Source organism: Centroberyx gerrardi, chromosome 22 (assembly GCF_048128805.1).
Source record: "Centroberyx gerrardi isolate f3 chromosome 22, fCenGer3.hap1.cur.20231027, whole genome shotgun sequence".
Taxonomy (NCBI): domain Eukaryota; kingdom Metazoa; phylum Chordata; class Actinopteri; order Beryciformes; family Berycidae; genus Centroberyx; species Centroberyx gerrardi.
Window position 1 is genome coordinate 7,857,300 of NC_136018.1, and position 20,811 is coordinate 7,878,110.

The 20,811-nt window shown below is 42.5% G+C and overlaps 3 protein-coding genes across 6 annotated transcripts in view; 2 read left to right on the forward strand and 1 right to left on the reverse strand.

Moving 5' to 3' along the window:
* asap1b (ArfGAP with SH3 domain, ankyrin repeat and PH domain 1b) overlaps positions 1 to 5,666 on the forward strand; it is a 48,781-nt gene extending 43,115 nt beyond the window's left edge. Inside the window, exons 23-28 of one of the 2 annotated variants that reach the window (XM_071921479.2) lie at positions 1,751 to 1,912; positions 2,453 to 2,531; positions 2,739 to 2,803; positions 2,911 to 3,440; positions 3,961 to 4,083; positions 4,271 to 5,666. In XM_071921479.2, the coding sequence (XP_071777580.1) occupies positions 1,751 to 1,912; positions 2,453 to 2,531; positions 2,739 to 2,803; positions 2,911 to 3,440; positions 3,961 to 4,083; positions 4,271 to 4,345 (1,034 nt within the window). In that variant the 3' untranslated portion in view covers positions 4,346 to 5,666. The remainder of the gene's footprint in view (positions 1 to 1,750; positions 1,913 to 2,452; positions 2,532 to 2,738; positions 2,804 to 2,910; positions 3,441 to 3,960; positions 4,084 to 4,270) is intronic. The other variant, XM_071921480.2, reaches the window with a different exon arrangement.
* Positions 5,667 to 6,328: 662 nt separating this feature from the next.
* Positions 6,329 to 15,149, reverse strand: eef1a1l3 (eukaryotic translation elongation factor 1 alpha 1, like 3). 3 transcript variants are annotated; one of them, XM_071921484.2, is made up of 8 exons: positions 11,659 to 11,677; positions 8,363 to 8,508; positions 8,106 to 8,285; positions 7,708 to 8,004; positions 7,481 to 7,631; positions 6,972 to 7,228; positions 6,648 to 6,882; positions 6,329 to 6,530 (listed from the first exon to the last, which is right to left on the reverse strand). In XM_071921484.2, exons 2-8 carry the CDS (start codon positions 8,504 to 8,506, stop codon positions 6,421 to 6,423), a joined length of 1,374 nt encoding a protein of 457 aa, XP_071777585.1. In that variant the 5' UTR covers positions 8,507 to 8,508; positions 11,659 to 11,677; the 3' UTR covers positions 6,329 to 6,420. The 3 variants fall into 3 exon arrangements, with proteins under 3 accessions (XP_071777585.1, XP_078147497.1, XP_071777584.1); XM_078291371.1 differs by lacking the exons at positions 8,363 to 8,508; positions 11,659 to 11,677 and adding an exon at positions 15,073 to 15,149; XM_071921483.2 differs by lacking the exon at positions 11,659 to 11,677 and having other exon boundaries at positions 8,363 to 8,506.
* Positions 11,491 to 20,811, forward strand: part of fam49bb (family with sequence similarity 49 member Bb) — a 34,357-nt gene continuing 25,036 nt past the window's right edge. The window contains exon 1 of the mRNA XM_071921485.2: positions 11,491 to 11,702. The gene's annotated coding sequence lies outside the window, so the exon portion shown is untranslated. The remainder of the gene's footprint in view (positions 11,703 to 20,811) is intronic.

Here is a 20,811-nt window from a genome sequence, read left to right on the forward strand (position 1 = left end):
AATGTAATTTGTCAACACACAGATCAGCGGGCGGGAAGCAGGTGTCATTAAGATTGCTTACACAAAGAAGCTTCAGGAAAAAAGATGGCTGCAGGAGAAGGGCAGGATGAGGTTGGCCAGGCTTGGTCAAGCATGTGAAAGGGAAATTGGATACACAGGCAGACAGTAGTCATTATGTAAAGGCCCATCACACCTCTCCATCATTAGCCTTGACACTTTATACAAACAGTGTACTGTTGGCTTGCCTGTGTCTGCAGTATTATAATTAAAAAATAACGTTCCTCCCTCTGAGTAAGGGTTCAAACACTAACATTCACAAGTTGTATACTCTGCATAAAAACAGTACATTGTTGAAAACGCCACGTTGTAGAAGCTTACACTGCAAATATATCCATCTTAACAAGTCATTTAATCCATTACTTTTCCTTTTAAGTTAAAATCTATGTTTTCTTAAAACAAGAGAATCTGCCAGTAGGGTGAAATAATTTCACCTGTTTTCATTGTGAATCAACTTGTTTCAAGAATTGTCTTGAATTAAGCGTCACTTTCTTGATACTAGAGTGAGCTGCGTTATTCTGCTTTGTTTGGAGATATTGACACTTGTTTCTAGAAAATACCTGAAACAAGTGAAATAGCACTGGAAACAAGTGGAGTTTTTCCACTTGTTTTATATAAAAAAAGATTGTAAGACTGAATAAGAGACTAACAGACACACATGGACCTTGTTTTCCAGGCAGAATAACATGCTAACTCCTAACATGCAGCGCTCTCTCTCAGTGGGTGCTGGAGAGCCTTGCCCCCCCAAGGCTAGCTTTGTGCCTTTTCTCCTCTTTTGCTTTGCTTGCCACTGATAAGATTTCATCTTGTTATTTTATAGTGTGTGGGAGCCGCTCTTTTAAGACTGACATAGATTCTCTCCCACACTCCTCATCTCGCTCTTTCTTTCTCTTTTTTTTCCTCTATTCTTTCAGCTCCACACTTGGCATTCCTTGGCTCTCACTCGCACTACGCCACACTGGCTGGCACTCGACCATACATCAGTGAATATCCTGTTTTTACGTTCTCCCCCTTACTCGGCTGTGTGCCCATATACAGTTATCCCTCAGTTGTTCCTTCCCTTTACCGCTCAGTCTGCTAGGGTGGTGGCGTTTTTTTAACTGAATAATGTGACCGTGTAGGCTAGCTGGTTAATTATTTCACGCCTACATGCATTTTTATCACATTAAAATCAAGAGCCACCATCGCTGAGCTGTAAAGTTTTATCACAGCTGACTCCTCTCTGGCTGAGCTCTCTATTAGCTGCTTTCACTCTACTTTACTCTCGATCATTAGCAACCTCCGATAAGTGCTTTGGACTACAGACGACCGATAGACACAGGCAGACTCAGAAACAAACTGATCCATCTTGAAAAGACACACCCAGAAAGGTGCACACACACCCATAATCATAGTGTCCCTTTTCATTTTCGTACTCCCGTCCAGACATTCCTGCGTAATATTTGTGCCCGCCGGTATGCTTTTTTATATGTATTTTACGTGCATTGATTTTGTCCTAACATGTCTCATATTTTGTCCTGCAAATCTCTTGAACCTCTTCCTGACAGCAAGACAGTACCTTCTCCATTTATTTTACCTCTTCCCCTCCTTCCCCATCCTTCTTTACCCTCCAGTGGGTATTTGAGGGTAGCAGAATGATCGGCACCCATCGTGCTCCCCGTCACCTCATGTGTTTTATGTATCACTCCTCCAGCTGCTCCCTCATCCGGCCCTCCCTCTACACTCACCCCCGGAGGCAGCTCCACCCTGTCCAAGAAGAGGCCTCCGCCCCCCCCTCCTGGACACAAACGCACCCTGTCTGACCCACCCAGCCCGCTCTCTCACAGTCCACACAGTAAAGGGGGCTTGACTGGGGGTGAGACGCAAACACACATACAGTAGGGCTGGTTTCACACGGGCGTGGATTAAACCTGCTGCTAGACTAGCATGATTCTCCAATGCATGAGTGAGCAATGTTGACAGTTCTGCATTGGAAAAATCATGTTGTTTAAGTCTGGTCGATCTACACTGGACAGAAAAGTTAGCTGAAACTTGGAGACAGATGCAGAGAAATGAAAAACATCTTGATCATTTTAGAATTTATTTGGCAATCCTGTGTCCAGCTATGTGGTTTTTACTGTTATTACACTTGTTATCATTTGTCCTCTCTGTTTTTTTCTGTATTTTGTGTCACACTCAACCACTCAATTAATCACTGATACTTTATTGCACAACAACCTCAGCTTTCAGCCATACAGGCTTATGGAAAGCTCAGCCAGAAAACTCCCCCTCCATTATTTTTTTGGACCATCATAGCAAGTTTATTTATTTCTACATTTATATTAAATTAATGTATTGGTTAGTGCTGTTATGGTGGTGAATAATCTGTTTATCGTCATCAATGTCGATATTTCAGGAAGTGACTCCACCCCTCCTCCCATCAGCAAGATGTCTCCTGTATCTAACAAGTTTGAAGGCATTCCACAGCAGCAAAGGTACCGCCAGACAGTGAACTTTGAAGGCTAATCTGTCTGAAAGTTATTGTATCAGTCTGAAGTGGTCTAATGTCAAAATGTCAAAATGAGAATTTATCTTTTGTGACCATTTCTCTTTATGGTAAAAGTATTCCAGCTGGTGATTAGGGACAAGCTGCTCGTTTGCTTTGGTTTTTGCTTTAACTTCATGTGAACATTTGTTCTCAGCACTACTTCAAGCAACACAAAGTCTACACTTGGTCCAAGGGTTCTTCCCAAACTACCTCAGAAAGGTACACATATTACCACCTTTTTGCTGCGGTCTGCGCCTAGATTTCATTCTAATATACAGTATATTGCTGTATCAAAGTGAAGTAACTGTACGCTGCTCTTCCTCTAGTGGCATTGCGGAAGATTGACACTATACACCACCCATCCATGGATAAGCCCAGCCTTCCTCCAGAGGTCTTCCAGAAGTCTCCACCGGGATCTGAGACGCCCCAGAAGGCTCCCCTGCCGGAGAGGCCTCAGCTGGGGGATCTGCCCCCCAAGCCCCAGCCCTCTGACCTGCCGCCGAAACCTGGAGAACTTCCTCCCAAGCCCCAGCTGTCTGACCTCCCTCCTAAACCTCAGCTGGGCGACCTGCCGCCCAAACCGCAGCTCAAAGACCTCCCTCCCAAGCCTCATCTCGCAGACATTCCCCCCAAGCCTGGAACAGCTGAGTCCGGTCCCAGGCCGCCTCCCGCAGAGCCCGCTCCAAAGCCTCAGCCTCAGCCTCAGCCTCAGCCTCAGCCTCAGCTTCAAGACTCGCCCTCGCCCAATCAGCAGCCGGATGTGGTGACCCCCTCCCAGCAGTCTGGCGAGGACACCAATGGGAGCCCAGCAGGAAGTGCAGAGACACCTGTGCCACTCCCAAGGAAGATCAACACGGTACACACATCCTCTTTCTTACATACTGAGTTTGAGTTTGAGTTTATTTGCACAATTATTAAAAAGACAAGAAATTAGAAATAAATATATATATACACAGGATAATACGCAGGATGGGCCTAGAAACCCAGAAGGGCTTATAAAATGCCTCACCCTCATAAATGAGAAATATTAAATTGCACAAAAGGATTTAAGATGGTCTGCTATTGGACTACTTCCTGTGTGTGCTTGAGAATTACAACTTGGCACTTAACCTTTATGTGATTTTGATCGGATTTTTGCTTGATGTTGCTTTCAAAGCCTCTCAAAGTACATATACTGATCTGAAACCGTCTTGAAGGATAGACTGACCCTAGATCAGCACTCCTACTCTGAGATGCTTGGTAACTACCTGCCCAGGTCTCTCTTGAAATTAAGATTTCTAATCTCAGTGGGACGACTAGGTTAAATGAAAGTTAAACGAAACTAAAAGTCTGTGTTAACTAAGATAAGAGTTTTGTTGTTGTTGTTGTGTGTCCAGGGGAAGAGCAAAGCCCGCCGGGTGAAGACGATCTACGACTGCCAGGCTGACAATGACGACGAACTGACATTTGTAGAAGGAGAGGTGATCATAGTTACAGGAGAAGAAGACCAGGAGTGGTGGGTGAGTGCAGCTTTATTACTACTTTCTACACGTCCATCTTTTCGGATCCAGCGGTCCTCCTCGGTCCTCATACCTAACTGAATGCCAAACAGTCTGAATGGCACAAAAAGAGAGGAAAAACACTGAACACTGAATGCCATAGTATTCTCCTTTCCTTATGCGTTTTCTCTACCCCTTTTCCTTCCAGATCGGGCACATTGAAGGGCACCCAGAGAGAAAAGGGGTGTTCCCCATGTCTTTTGTGCACATCCTGAGTGACTGACAGCCAGAAAGACTTGCACTAAGCCTCTCCCTCCGTCGAGGGGTCTTGTAAATAGCTACCATAACACCCCCTGTCACAAGACAAGTGTTCTGAAGAAAAACAACGAAGAAACCCAAGAAGGCTCATCTTAGCCATGGATGCCACATCCATGCTGTACAAAGAATGTGTGTATTCCTCCTCTACCAGTATTATCTTAACCCTATAGCACGGCTGTGACGAAGCCACTCTCAAAACCCTTAGCACTTACCTTAAAGTCTATGTTTATGCTGTTACTGTGTATATATGTATGTAAATATATATATTTGTGTGTGAGTGTATATACATGTTTTATTGTACAAAACATGTACAAGTAACATTGCTCTCTACCTGTCAAATAAGCATCAGGGCAGTGGAGTTTGAATTTTATCTGTATTAATTTTACTGGCCCTCAAGTAATTATCAGCTTATATTTCTGGAAAAGGACAAATAGGAAATGGAATGTGAAATAGATCATGTCACTATTTGTGTCTTGCATCCCTGTTTACCACCATAATTGACTGAAGAGGAAGAAGAGTCTCCCACTGATCTTCCCGAGATGAAAAAGAAACTCATTAAATGTACTCCTTGTTCTTGCTTGCTTTGTGTGTACACGTATTATGGTTGTTTTACAGTATAGAAACCTGCTGCTACTGTGTGGTGGAATATCAAAGCCTGTGGTTCACTGTAGGTCACTAACTTACTCCTTGTTACACTGTTCACTTTCTGTATGCTCTGTGTGTGAACTAAAACGTCATCTCCACAGTCCTTTGACCTTTCTGTGCATGGTGTAACAATGACTGGAATTGAGCGGAGTGCTGCGTTCAAGACGCTCACCTCAGGGTTTGAAGAGCCACTATTAAGCAGGACTACAAAAAGGTATCCTGTTTTTAAAAAGCCACTATTATTCACATGTAGGGGAAAGCTCAAGAAAGAGGACATCTTAGCAATAACTTGAATGATTTTCTGACAGCCTAGAAACATCTCACAATGTACAACGACCTGTGTTCACTACTCTGAACTGTCTTGTTTCACATAATGGGTTTATGCAACTCATGCGCTTGAAAATTTGATTTTAAGTTAAGATTCAGTGTCATGCTACAGTCATGTAATTTCAGTCCATGTTGCTCGAGTCAGTAAAAATTCCAAGTTTGCCTGTTAACCAGGATTGTCTTTAAAATGCAGGGTGGACTTGGTAAAAACTATGGAGAGCCAATGTAATTTCACCCAATCTTCACTCCTCACTGACTGCAGTTTTTCCCCATGTAAAAGGAACAAACCCATCAACTCATTGTATCATTAAAAGTGCTGTACTTAAAAAAAACCTTGATCCTGTTCTTTTATACTTTATAGCCATCATTGCAATGTGGTCCAATTCTTTTGGTGCCTCCCCTCAGTTTACAACTCTGCTTTTGCCCTCTGAATGATGCATAGTCCTGTACATTTGAAGACCAGCAGCAGCCATTTCAAGTTTGCCATCAGCAGGGACGGGCTGTTACACAGAGGAGGGAGGACCAACTATGCATTCAAATGAGGCAGTGTACGCTAGTCATTACATTTACCTCCCATATAGCTGTTAAGTGAAAAGCCATCTCTAAAATTGTGTACTTTCAGTAGTCAAGAAAGCCTTACCTTCAGTTTCAATTGGTTTTGAAAGTGTTTTCTAAGCCTAAGGGTCATGCAAGAATGAATCTATAGGCCATGTAAACCTTAAGTTAAGAAAAAGAAACTAAACAAATATGAGTTAAGGTTTTCACACACACCACTGATTTGGGAGATGATCACCAATATGACCATTCAACATTTTACTTGCAAGAAGCAGCCACATGACAAGTTTCTCTCAAACAATTTTATTTTGGTAGCATCACAATTTTCCATTTGAACTAAAATCCCATCCAGTTCTACAGGTCCTTTAGGATTCAAAACACAAAATTAACAGGAAAAATCACTTCTCTGTAAGACAACATAAATACTTTTGTGTTGCAACACAAAATTTTACCATGAAAAAATTAAACACAGCTCAAGCTGGCATACCAGAATACTGGTAAACAAAAAGCAGCTTATTTACACACTTGGGCTTTATGCTGAAGCTTTGATCCTTGGTCTTTCTCCACTGACTTGATGACTCCCACAGCAACTGTCTGCTTCAGGTCTCTTGCTGCAAACCGACCTGTGGAACAACAAGTCAAGAAAACAGTTTGTATTTCAGAGTACTGTCATTATGATTAAACATGGGTTAAACTGTCTTACATGGAAGAAAGACTACAAACAAATTATGATATTGTACCTAAGGGAGGGTATGTGAAGAAGCTCTCCACACACAGGGGCTTGTTGGGGACCAGTTTGACTGTAGCAGCGTCTCCAGACACCAGTATCTGCGGCAGGTCCTCTAGTTTCTTCCCTGTGCGGCGGTCAAGCTTCTCCCTCAGCTCAGCAAAGCGGCATGTCACATGGGTAGTGTGGCAGTCCAGGACAGGAGAGTAGCCGGCCTTGATCTTCCCTGGATGGTTCAGAATGATCACCTGTAGACAGAAAAACAGTCTCATCAATACAGGGCAGAACTGGCATCCGGGAGCGTCTGATACCGAGTTGAGGCCTGGATTGAACCAACCTGAGCCACAAAGCTGTTGACATCGGAGGGAGGGTCCTGTTGGGCGTTTCCAGCCACATCCCCGCGGCGCAGGTTCTTCACAGACACGTTCTTGATGTTGAAGCCAACATTGTGTCCCGGTAGCGCCGTCTGCAGCCCCTGATGGTGCATCTCAATGGACTTCACCTCAGCAGTTAGTTTAGCAGGCGAGAACATCAGGGTCATGCCCGGTTTTAGGATGCCAGTTTCAATCTTGCCCACGGGAACAGTTCCGACTCCTGTGTGGTTGAACAAAGCACATTAGGTTCTTAGTTACCTCCAATAATTAGAATATACAGTAGCCATTACTTAAATACATTTTAACAAGCATTACAACTCCCATCCCTCTGCTGCACACCTGAACCTTGTTTTGAGTGAGCTAATCTATGATGAGTTTTCACAGATTTGGAAACTGAAGGGTTAGAGAAGATGATTCGAGGGGAACTTAGGCAAGGGGCTGATGAAATTAAACTTTGTGCAACATGGCTGACCTCCAATTTTGTAGACATCCTGCAGAGGCAAGCGAAGGGGCTTGTTGATGGTGCGCACTGGAGGATGAATCGAGTCCAGCACTTCTAGCAGAGTTCTCCCACTTGCACTCCCCTCCTTCCGTTTGACTTTCCAGCCTTGGAACCAGGACATCTGTGGAGACACTACCTCAGTCAGGACATTGTATGCTAAAGGTGGATCATTTTAAACCTAAAGAAACATTTTCTACCTTCTGAGTTGCAGTGATCATGTTCTCCCCGGTCCAGCCAGAAATGGGGACGAAGGGCACAGCTGTGGGGTCATAGCCAATCTTCTTGAGGAACATGCCAACGCTTCGCACCACTTCATCATAACGGTTCTGGCTGTAGGGCGGTTCAGTCAGATCCATCTTGTTCACACAGACTATGATTTGCTTTACACCGAGAGTGTAAGCCAGTAAGGCATGCTCCCTGGTCTGACCGCTTCTTGAGACACCAGCCTCAAACTCTCCTTTAGCTGCAGAGACCACCAGCAGGGCAACATCAGCCTGCAATGACATACATAGTGGAGGGGCTTCAGTTAAATTATTAAACATGAGCTACTTTCTAGGCACACTCAAGCAGAAGGCAAGCTTCACATGCTGCTTACCTGGGATGTCCCGGTGATCATGTTTTTGATGAAGTCACGATGGCCCGGCGCATCAATTATAGTGATTGTGTATTTCTGCGTGTTAAATTTCAGCAGTGATATATCAATGGTGATCCCTCGCTCCCGCTCAGCTTTCAGCTTGTCCAACACCCAGGCATATTTGAAGGAAGTCTTGCCCATCTGTAGAGCAGAAAAACAAAAGACTCAAGATTGGGTTAACATTTTGCATTCATTAGTTTTAAGTTTCCTTTACTCACCTGGGCTGCAGCTTTCTCAAACTTCTCAATTCTTCTTTGATCAATGCCACCACATTTGTAGACAAGGTGACCTGTGGTGGTCGATTTGCCACTGTCAACATGGCCAATTATCACCACATTAACGTGAGTCTTCTCTTTCGCCATTTTCAGCAGTGGGTTTGATAGTCAAACAAAGTAACAGTCAGCTTTTGGAAAGGAACAACTACGTTCAGTTTTCAGCTTCTCCTAAGAAAGGGGTTTCAGTGGTGCTTACAGAGTGACTTTATAGGCTAGAGATGGCCACACCTGACACATAATTGAAGACAGGTGCAGTGCTTAATTGAACCTAATTGATGGCTGTCTCTTGTATTGTGCAGACAGAAGTTTGCTGACAATCTCTGACTCTGCAAAACTAAAAGAAAACAAGAAGAGTAGTCTGCACACCAAGAGAAAAAAAAAAGCCTAAACCTTTATCAGTGTGCAACAACAATCAGTTACAATGAGTTGTCTTTTAAAGCCTAGCACTAACAATGGATCAGCTACCGATCTCCAATCACAACCAGGTGTGTAATTTTGGAGATGGCAGTCCTTGAGTCAGCCTTCATAAACTGCCTGTCTCATCTATGTCAAAGAAATTAGGATTGGCCACAAAGAATAAAAGGAAAACAACAAACAGGCAATAAACATATCTTCCACTTTAGAAATAAAATATAAATAGAACAACCCATTGCTGACTTTATGTTTCTGTGCCTATGAAACGGAAATAAAATGACTTCAACTCTCAACATAAACTTATCTGTGGTACACCAAGCTGAAAACATCAGGCCTCCTGTCAATCAATCTGGTGTAAAACAGAAAAAATGAAATATAGATCTACTTTCAGTAATTCCACTGGTTTAGGATATAGTTGAGATTATAAGAAAGGAGACAAATCAACTTCCTCACTGAGGTTACTAGAAGACACAGCATTTTAATGTAAAGATCGAATATGCCTCTCGCTTAACTTTTACTAAACTGGTGTGTTGTAGTTGAAACACATAGAGTCTTTACATTCCACAAAATGGTGAGCAACAGGAGAAGTGATGTCTTGGCGTCTAATAGCTGATTTGTGTTGGGAAATGCTTATCGTCATTTGATAAGACGTCTTACCTAGATATATTTTGGAGCATGGGCAGTGCAGCATATAGACCACATTCTTAGTGTGTCATGTAATGCATGACTTCATTCACTATTTTTTTTATCCAAGTTGGAGTTTGTTAAACAGTTACTCTTGATTATAGTATTGCACGCACTACAGTTCCTACAGGGAAAATACTCTTTGATAAATGTCTCTTTTCTTCCTCTGACAACATCAGATCTTACAAGCACGTTAGATACATTTTGAGTCCTTAAAGCCCTAACCCTAACCCTAACCCTAACCCAAGAGGTGGATCAACAAAAACTGAATTCAAAGAGGGATCTGACTAAATGTACCAGTATTTATTCACATTTTACTTAATTCACCATAAGTCAGAACATAGTTAATAGAAAAAGGTTTCTTCTGTCTTATTCTAATCTTTCAAACAAGAAACATGATTTTTCACTCTATTAAATGCATCCAAGAGCCAACAATCAGGATAACCATGTGTATTGGTTTGTTCTTCAAACTTTCTCCATCACAAATACGTTTCAGTCTGTATAGCTGACAGGCAAACGTTTCTTATATGGCAGTGGGTGCTAACTGTCAGCTGATAGCATTTCTATAGACTGTAATACTCAATTATAAACCTTCTTTACTTGGACATCAAGAAAGTCGATGCATTGCTGACTCTTTTCCATGCTGAATGAGATAGACTGCAATCTTGAATTGATGTAAACTAAAAACTCATTAAGCAGCGTGTGAGTCCCACACCATGAAACAAACATCAGATAAATCTAGGCCAGTATTTGATGTATTTTTAAAGGAGATTATTATGGAAGTAAAATTAAAATTTGCCCATGAACAGATTAGCATAGGATACAGTGGAGTCCCCATAGCACAACCTTGAGTCTGGAGATAGGACCTTGAGAGAGAATATTATCAATCTGGGCACTGTAGTTACTGGTAGGATCCAACCACAGTTTTTGGTAAAATAAAGCATCTTGTAACATTAGTTTAACCTTTTCCATATAGGTGCCAGTATCTAGAACCACAATACCACCTATTTTTGTCAGCTTCATGAAAAGTTATTGTCTAGTTATTTGCTAATTCATGCATTGCTTTCCTGTGTTCTTCTGTCAGATGTTGCTTTCTCTGGGGGTTTTTCATCAGTTTTCCTCATTTCTATATCTATGTCATTTTCAACAAGTCTACAAAATGTATTTACAGAAGCATTGGTAGTTGTAGGCACAAAAGTACTGTTAGGTTTTGTCTTAGGAACATTTCTGACACTCCAAGGAAGGACACTTAATGAATGAATGAATGAATGAATGAATGAAAATGGCCAATTCATTTCACTGAATAGCCACACTGGAAACTAAGGATATGGCTCCTGCCCAGCCATCTCTGGTCGAGGTGAATGCCTGCAAACAACTCTCTTTCTGGACAGGCAACCATATGTGCCACGAATATCCAAGTTGTTACACTACACTACACTACACCAGCTGATGGTGAAATCAGCTGGTGTAGTGTTGGGTTGCAATAAAAACCTCTCTTGGCTCTCCACATGCCTATACCATGCTGTCAGTTACTGTATGTCTATGCTATGTCTCTATGCCAGCAAAACAAATTCCTCTACATTCATAGTACTTTGCTATTTAAGTGATTCTGATTAGGAACACCACATTGTTGTAACTTAAAGTTGTTAAGTAATGTTATATGTAGGGAAGTCCTCTTTTTTGGACCCCCCTCCCCCCTCCAGGGAGGTCAGAGTGCAGGGTCAGATAACGGAGCACCGCCCCTGGAGCCGGTAGGGCTTTAGTGTCTTGCTCAAGGACACTTCAGCAGAGTAAATGACTGCCAGCGCAGAGCTTGAACCCTGGACGTTTGGTTGAAGGACGGTCTCTCTCAACACCAGGCCACCCTGCCGGCCACGGAGTCCTAATTAAAGCTGTGGTGAGGCGCATTAATAGGTCGGTCAGTAGCCTGGGAGAGCTACAGCACAAGAGCACGTTGGAAAGAGACGACCGGGCGGGACTCGGCGTGATATCTTCAGTTGTTTCAGACGAGGAAGGTGCACTCCGCTTCGCAGGGTGGAATAAATCGAACTCCCCTCCTGTTTAACGGACAATGACGCTCAATAACTAACCCGGAAATAGCAACGGCAAATCGCTTTTCTTTGAGCTCCTTCAGCTAGCGTGGTGTATTAGACGTCGACTCCCCTGTTTCTCTACGAGCATCAAGGTAAGGAAATTTACCAGTTTATTCGCCTCAACCGTCCTCCCAACTGGTCGCCTCTACTTTCCACCAGTTGCCATTCAATCGCACTTGTTTTGGAGCGCCGATTTCGCTCCTCAGAGATAAAATAGATGATGAATCACAAACGTGTCCGGCGAAATCAAAATCATGTAACGCCAAGTTGGTTAACAATGTAGTATGAATGGTAAAAAAAACAAAAAATCTTAGTATGTATGATAGCAGACGAGTTACATCCTTGGTTTGCCGTTAACTTCCCCTTTTCAGAATAACAGCAGATTCTTCAAGGCTAGGCTACGCCGCTAGCTAGATTTTTGACCAGAGGCAGTGAATGTTTCATGCTTGAGCAATGTTACTAACACCAGGTTATCACCTGTGTTTGTCCTCTATGCTAACGGGCCAGATAATCTATATTGTTTTAAACTGACCGTATGGCTTGGATTATATGACTGCGTGCTTATAGGTAAGGATCATTCAGGATATGCATACTAAATGATGCAGCAGTCTGCATTAACAGAAATACTAACAGTGACAGCTGACATGGCTGAAACTAGTTTGTCTTTTACTACTTGTAATTGATGATGGTCCTTCACCTTGTCATTTTAATCTCTGTTTAAAGGATTAGACCAGTGGTTTCCAAAGTGTGGTCCAGGGAACCCCAAGGGTCCTTGAAGGGCTTCCAGAGAGTCCCTCAGTAATATGAGGAAGAGTGTAATGTCATGATTACTTAATTTGAAGATAGGATATTGAGTGGATGTTGTATGCATGACTGTTCATATAAGAGTTTTGATTTCACTTAACAACAGTTGTCTTTACAACCATTCACAACTGCACCATGACACAGAAAGCTACATTATTTTCTCTCCATCGCATCAAGCCCAGTCTTTGCAGGTCCTGAAAGTGGAAGTGAGATGTCCAGGAAGCCAGATCTGATGTGTGTGTGTGTTAGGCTAGTGCAACTTAGCTGTGGTTGTGATGCAATGTAGAAGTTAAATTTGTCTCTCGGGTCTCACGCTCTCTGCTAATGCAAATTAGACCTATTCTGCCTTCCTCAGGCTAACGGATGCAGACTGAGAAATAAACCCTCGGCAGAAGAGTGTTTAGGTTAGTGTATAACTCCGCAATCATCCCATTTTGGCTGATGTTTTAACTCCAACACATACTGACCCCATACTACCTTTGAGGTGGTAAGAGGTAATTTCAGTGCCTGTCAGCCAGGGTTTGGAGACACATTCATTAGTTCAGAGAGGTGTGCTGTGGCTGGCCCATTAGGCTAAATGACCTTTGCCTCCTTGTGTCACCTAAGAATAAACAAGCTTTGCCAGCGTGTCTCTTATAAGGGGGGAAACACGTCGGTGCTCTCCCACAGGAACAAATGCTTCCATTAAAGGTATGCAGCACTTTGTTGTGTCAATCAACCTGGATGTGTTGCAACTGCAAGTCAGTGGAAAATGGCCTCAGTCCTTCCCGGAGCACCCGATTCTGATGGATCTTAAACTATGTAGTGTTCCTTTTTTTGCCAAGGGAAGTTGCAAACATTTTTACTTCCATATTATTTTAATTACATTGCCCTCCTGCAATCTGTCTTCATGATGAGGCATCTACTACTGAAAGAAGGAAGTATAACCTTCCACTGTATTTTGAGACTTTTTCTTCAATAGCCTAGATGGAGACAAACTGCTTTACTCATACCACAAGTTAAATAACACTGTAAGCCTGTAAATCTGGGCTAGAGAAGGCATGACTTTCCTGAGTAAGCTATGACAAATAAGTGTCCTTTGCCATGATTGTAGGACTATGTTAGTGGTTGTTTCACGGCCCATAGCCTTTTTTTTTTTTTAGTGCTGTTAGCAGATGGGATAACTTTTGAGGCACTTTAAAGGTTCGATTCTCTCATTGTCTTTGTTCAGTTCGTCTATTTCTAATTTAATTGCTGCTGGATGCACAGTTACAGCAAGGGTTGCAAAAGTGAGAGAAAGACTACTTGCTGCAAGAAAGCGAAATCTACTTCAGAGCGCTGCAGGGGTTCAGGAAATAGCCTATAAGAGCTTCTCCTTCTCACAGCCTGGGTTTGTGAAATAAGCATGAAAGCCTCTCAAGTGAAAATACAGCTCATTTGACATAATGTATTCTTTCACAAATCCCACTCTACTACCATGTTATAGGCCGGCATGTTCATTTTCAGATTACTTTTTCTTAAGAATTGAACAGAGAATGGATGTTGTTCACTGAGACCTACAGATTAGGCAGTGATTTTGATTTTTTTTTTTTCATACTTTACGCGTTATTATCTAGGCATAACACTGGCAGTCATACAGCTCTTGACTCCTAATCTTTTTCATGTCAATGGCCCTCAAACAGATACACAAATTTTATCCACTAGGCCCCATAGATTCCCAGTGGATAAAATGTCCCTGAGACCCCCAACTGAGAAGATTATTGTTGTTAGATATGACTTGCAGAAGAATAAAATCACTGTTTAGGCTATATTATAGGTGGGGAAATGACAGTGGGGAGAGAGATGCTTACAAAATAGCCATTTATATACATTGTGCTAACTTAAAGCGAGTGAAATATAGCAATAATGAAATTAAACTAGCCTATCTTTCATTTTGCTTACTGTGGCCCATTCAAGGACCCGGACCCCACTTTGGGACCCGCCTGTAACTAGACTACAGCCTTGAACACGCCCAGTCGGAGCAGCTAGAAAATGTATGGGCTTTTAGGGTCAGGTTACCTCCACCGGTCTGTATTCACAGTATACGGTTATGACTTTAATCTACTGCTGACAGTTATTCATCATCCCGTCTTTCCGCCGCCATGTGTCTGCGGGATTTTCACACGTGCTGAACTTTTAAATAGTAAGTCATGTCGTTGTTGTGCAGTCATTGTTGTAACTTGTATACCGCTGTGTTTTACCGTGGTATTGTGACAGTTAAGGCAGCCAACACGTGTTTCAGACTATCATTTACTGTATGGTAGTTTTCTAAGTTATCGTATGTTTTTTTTTTCTTTTTTTTATCGGTGTAATGACACCAAAGACATGCAGCGTGGTAAATTACGAAATGACTGCACGTGCCTGAGTGAGAATTAAGGTGTGTGGAAAAAGCCAAATCTGTGTGTATGATAGACTCATTTCAGCCCGAGCCTTCGTGTTTTTTTATTTTTTTATTTTTATTTTTTTAGTTTTGAGCGCTCATAGGTTGAATTTCTCCTTCTTTACCGGACCAGGACCGCTGCTACACCACCAGCCAAGCTTTCTTTTGATTTCCCTTCCAGCCAAATGAAGTGTGTTGGTCGGTACTGATCTAATCCACATGCTTCTACAATCATCAGTCGATCATTGTGGCTCACCAACCTGCATGTCGTAGGTGCAGCTCTGTAAGTCCATGCAGAAAAGAGATGTATCGACTCCATAGTCCTTCCTGTGGAACAATACTGCTTGTGCTGTTATTTGCATTAACTTCCTTTAACTGATTTGGCCTATTCAGCATTCTGTTGTTGCAACAATATCATGTGCTACTCTTGACATGGCTTCATCCAGAAGAGTTAGTGGCTTCTGGATCATTCCACTTCTACAGCTCTGTCTCTGTTGGTGTTTTTAACATGCTTGTAAAGGCACTTTATCACTATCTACACAAGTGGCATACTTTGTTTAGTTTGACATTGTGCCATCTGCCAAGTAATGCAGAGATCAGAGTTTGTCATGGACTTGAGTCATTTTTCAGTGCAGAGGCTAATATTACTCCCCTCTTGGCTACAGCTTATTCTCTCTCTTCCATCTGCATTGCATGTCTGTTCTTGTCCATAAGCAGATCTTAGTAGAAATGATGACACACTTGAGGCACCCAGTAGGAGAGGCTGCCTGGGCTCAGCTTCAGAGTTGGCTGTTTCTACACACTGCTGAATTACTACACAGGCTGTGTCTTGATCTTACTGGTCAATTTCAATCTACAACGCCATAGGGTGCCTTCTTTTTTACAACCGCACATATTCACACTCCTGTGTTCACTAAACCGAGACAGCATAGATGTTGTTTGATCCTCTGTTCAGTCCACACACCGATTTATTGAAGAGGTTGTTGTTTAACACATGCTGGCTGCTGTAGTGTAAAACAAGCAAAGAAGGCTGATCTTGAGCCGTGGAGGTCCGTGTGGTGGTGGTTTGTGTTCGTAGCCTTTGGCGGGGGTGTTAGTTTTGATGTCTGTCTCAGATGTGCGTGAGTCAGTGTGTGTGTGCCAGTCTCTGATCTGTGGCGCTGGCTGGGCTGCTAGAATTGAGCATTCCTCTCAACTTTCTCACTTCCCTCCTGTGATGTTGCTTATCTGAGCCCTAAGCGTGCATGTAATGAGACGAGGGAGCAATCTCATATTCTTTTCTCCTGTGGGCAGGCCGTCCAAAGGCCTCCTAAAGGATGCTTTCATTTATTGCTGTCGGTATGCGGTATCTAGTGAAGGCATGGAAAAATGCAAAATGGCCTATGCATCGAAGCTCTCAACATAAAGCTATAAATAACATGGCCTTTTAAGATAAAAGCTGTGACTTTGTGCATCTCCAGTCCACACCTCCAACTTTCACACACATGCCCTCGGGCCCAGATCTGTGGAAGTCGGAAATTAAAAAAATTCCACTCTTCCACGCCTTTTTAAGCAGGTAACCAGGAATCATCTGAAAGTCCTATTCCAAAATAGTTGTTTGGTAAAATGAATGAAAGTGGCTGGGAGGTATTTTGGGATGTACCAGCCACTGTGGCCAGTAGACGAAAAAGGTTGAGTTTCTTTCCTACACTGGCTGGCAGTGATAATGATATATATTTTTTTTATCATGGTATGTTAATCCAGGCATGATATCCTTGTGTGGCTGCCTACATGTCAGTGGACAGCATAGTGCAGGGATGCTGCCACAGATGGCAAATCAGCAGGGTAGAAATTCAGTTTTTGCATGACACTGTTGCTGTGCTGCCCCCGCACTAAACCTCCATCCTTATACTGTTGAAACTGTCATATAAACCTGAGGTGCAATTTTGTTCCGCTTTTTACTCCGACTGGCTTAGCGCTATTTGGGGTTCCGATACAGGTCTGGAATATCTAGAAATATATGGAAAATTTATCTTATTACTTCCAGGTTTTGAAAGATTTGGGAATTGCACAATATGGAAAAGTACAGAAATTGTTGTGAAAAGTATGTTCAGCCCCAATACATGACATTACGTAACTGTAGACCCATTGTCATTTCACATATTGTGAGATAAAGTTAGAGTGATATGGCACAGTTATTTTGCCCAGCCATTATCAGTTTGTTTTATATTGAACCCTGACCAAAATTATTATATCCAGCCAAGAAGTTTTGTAAAAAGCCTGGAAATTTCTGGAAAAAAAAAAGTCAGTATGCCAGGGTTTGGTTACATGATTAGGCTTGATTTTAATTGCCGGGCATGATGGTAAATCTTTCTGAATCCAGCTGACACAGATGGCCCAGAGCCCTCAACATGGCACCTCATTTGTTTTGACATTTTAGTTCAAGCATCACCAGTCTGTGTACTGTAACTGATCTGCCAGAGTTTTCTTAATGAAATGATTTTGCAGGGAGGCTGTGCTGTGCCCCACAGGCTTGGGTATCTACCACACACACACGCACACGTACACACACACACACACACAGCCAGTTTTCCACAGTCAATATTCTTCCTCAGCCCTGAGCTCTCACTCACCAGTAGACAAAGTGAAATCCAAGTTGTCATGGCAACCTGAGTTTTAATGGAAGTTTTATTCAGCAGTGTTGAAACCAATACCGCCATGGCTGATTTGTATCCGAGTGCTTCGTCTCTGTCCCTGCTGGTCATTCCCCCCCCCCAATCTTTTGTGAGATGCAAGTCCACATGAAAGAATCTCTCCTTGTGTTTAATGATAAAGTGATTTTCCACTCCTTCTCCATCAGCATTAGGTCAAGGCCAGGTGATTCACCTACTGTAGAGCCTACAAGCTTTTATTGTCCGTGTGCATGACAAAGGGAGTCGGGACACACTGTAGGAGGTCCATGCAGAGATCCTATTGATTACCTCAGTGGCCTGGTCCATAGTGAACACATGTTTTGCCTTCTCTAGCACACACAGGCTGCAGCAGGCCTACACATGTTGGCCCACATATTGACCCCTTAATGTGGTGGAGTAAATTAAAACCAAACAAATACATTTGTTAGATGTTGGCCTATTGATCTTACAAACTGAGCATAGGTTATAATTTCTCTTTGCTACCCTGAACTATTCCTGGTGTTTTATTTGCAATCTAATAGCAAAATTGTTTTGATGTGGCAGCCTCAGAAAATCAAGTTTACGAAGCTTTCTGGGTTGTGTTTTCTTACGGTGCGTTTCATAGGAGAGACCATCTGCTTGTTGAGGAGTACTGCCCAAAAGCAATTTATTAGCCTTGGCCAAGTTGCTACCCCAAAGAAGAAGTCAGTTGTCATCTGTCCATCAGCATTTTAAAGCTGCACTAGTCAAGATGTTTATGTAAAAATACACCCGTCTTATGGGCCTGAATCAAAAATTGAAGCTGCGATAGAGAAAACTGTCCCATCCCTTCTAATCGAGATGCTGTAGATTTGCCAAAATTAAATTCTGGTGTCAGGTATTGACACTTCTCAACGTTGCCTCTTGTTATTTTGGTATCCTTTGGTATAAAGCATCACAGACCGGCCGGGTTGGTAAACATGAGTGTGCAGTTTACTAACATCATGTTTCAGGATTTCTGGGTATTGACGTTCAGATCTACCTCTTGGTTAACGGTTACCATTTGCAGCTTCAATTAACCTGCACAAATGACTTTTTTCCAGTTCTTTGTTAGGGCAAAGAACTTCTCATGTGACAAGCGGTAATATCCAAGGTAATTGAAGCACTAAAAACTACACCCCCGCAGCGAAGGGTTGCAGTGTTCCTGTGTTGTTGTGGGTCGTATTTCCTGACATGGTTTAGCCTAGTTCTAATCGTTGCTCGGAGGGATGAGCAAATTTGAATCGGTGCACACAATGCCACTTCTGAGTGATCTCGTCATGTGGCTTTTTCCCCGCAGTAGCGCTGAACTGAGTAACAATGCCCCTATATCACAAGGCACAAACCTGAAGAGCATAATAATGGTTTGAAAAGCACAATACTGATATTAGCCATTTGTAGTCTTGTCAGTAATCCAATTGAAAATTCAAAGGAGATTCTGGAAAGGAATTTGGAGACAGCATTTTCCCCACCGCTATAAAGATGGAGGGCTCAGGTGGCCTCACAGATTCATCGTGTTGGCTGTCATAAGCGTTTTCGTAGCCCGCTAGAAGAGGACTGGACTGAAGCCATAGTGGAAGAAGCGCCCATCCCATCGCCGAGCCATCAACATACACCTATATAAATGCCAAAAAATGTGCAAAATTGTTATTTTCTCGTATATATCGATATCCCGTTTCTTTTACTTCCTGGAAAACTGTATTTTTAGTGGTTGGTTCATTCATGGCGTATACGAGTAGGCGACATCAAAATTCCAACAAATAATAATGAACAATCTTTCATCTACCCCTTTGATCATATAAAACCTGCAACTTCACAACTTTCAAAGTAACATGAGTAACATTTTCCAGTGGGGCAAGTTTCGGGTTTCACCCACGAAAAACCTTTTTACTTTTCTTAAGACACTATGGTTGCGTCTCGGGGGCTGGAACTTATTAATTTTGAAGAATCCTGAGTTTGTGACAGCTGAAGCTTATGCTCAAAGCGTTTTTGAACAACTGTTATGTCCCGCCCCATCATCCTCTTTCAACTGGAAATACATTGACTTATGGGAGCAAGACACCACGCAAACATTGTTTCCTTGTTACTTTTAATGCTGATATTTCCATTATTTTGATAATTCTGGTGGTATTTATTGATGTAAAGTCATAAAGAAACATGTGTAGTCCATAGGGCCTTGTTTATTTAGAAATAGTCTCATTACCACTATGAAGAGTGGTTAGGAATCATTAATCTACTACTCCACATACAGTAGGTCTAAGTCAAATTCATAACCTCATGTTCTCATGCAAGGGGCCATTTGGCCTTACATTCCAGCCCCCAGCTGTATGCATGATGCATAGCTGACTCCCATGATGCTCTGCCACAGATGTCACCCAGAATGTCCCCTGTTACATGTCAGCTCTATTGGATTAGATGCAAGCCACAGTCACTTTGCATGGAGGCAGGGAAGAGCCTCTGTCATAAGGAGGGATAAGAAGAGAGGCTGCTGGGATGTTAAGACAGCCATTTTTCAGGTTCACAAGAAAGATGTGCCGCTAACTGAAACTCAGTCGTAGTCCGCGCCACATCCCAAATAACTTGTTCATGTCAGCATCTAGTCCATCTCTCTATACTATGTCAGTCTTTTTCTTTTTTTGGAAGTTGTGTCTTTTCTCACAGTGTCTCATTCGATCATGTAATGTTGACAGTTTGCCTCTCCCACAGCTCCTACCGTCGTTGTGGGTTTGAAGTTTCAGGGCTTGAAGTGTGATCTCACTCATGCATGACCGCCACTACTCTTATTAGTGCAGTGCATTTGTATGCAGGCTGGCGAAGAGAGAGAAGTGCCTTGGTACTAATGGTCTCACAGTCTACTGAGCCTGCACTCTCAATCAGGGCAATGCAACTTCTGAAACTAGCTTGCGGCATGAAGAGACCGTGTTGAATCTCAAACTGTGGCTTGGGAGTTGAGTCTTGTCGTGCTTCGGACAGAAACTAGGTTCTGGCTTTTTGAAATGTTCTTAGCTTTTAATATTATTGGTCACAAAAAAAGAACATTTGAGTTGCGTATTTCGTTGGCTGTTTGGATTGGATTTCTTTTCATTACCTTAAGATTTCCCTGAATAAATGGCCTAAATGTGAGCTGGATTGTAACCTTACAGGAGGAAGCAGGGTCTGTAGAAAACCCGAAGTGCACACTGAATCAGAGGAAGTGTTGCACAATAGGAAGTGGTGTGTTTTTTTATGTGCGTGTGTTTGTTCCATGTTTTATCAGAACTCCGCAATTAGCCCAAGTTTCACAAGGAAGGTAGGACCCAAGAACCGCCGTGTTACTGCATACTCAACATG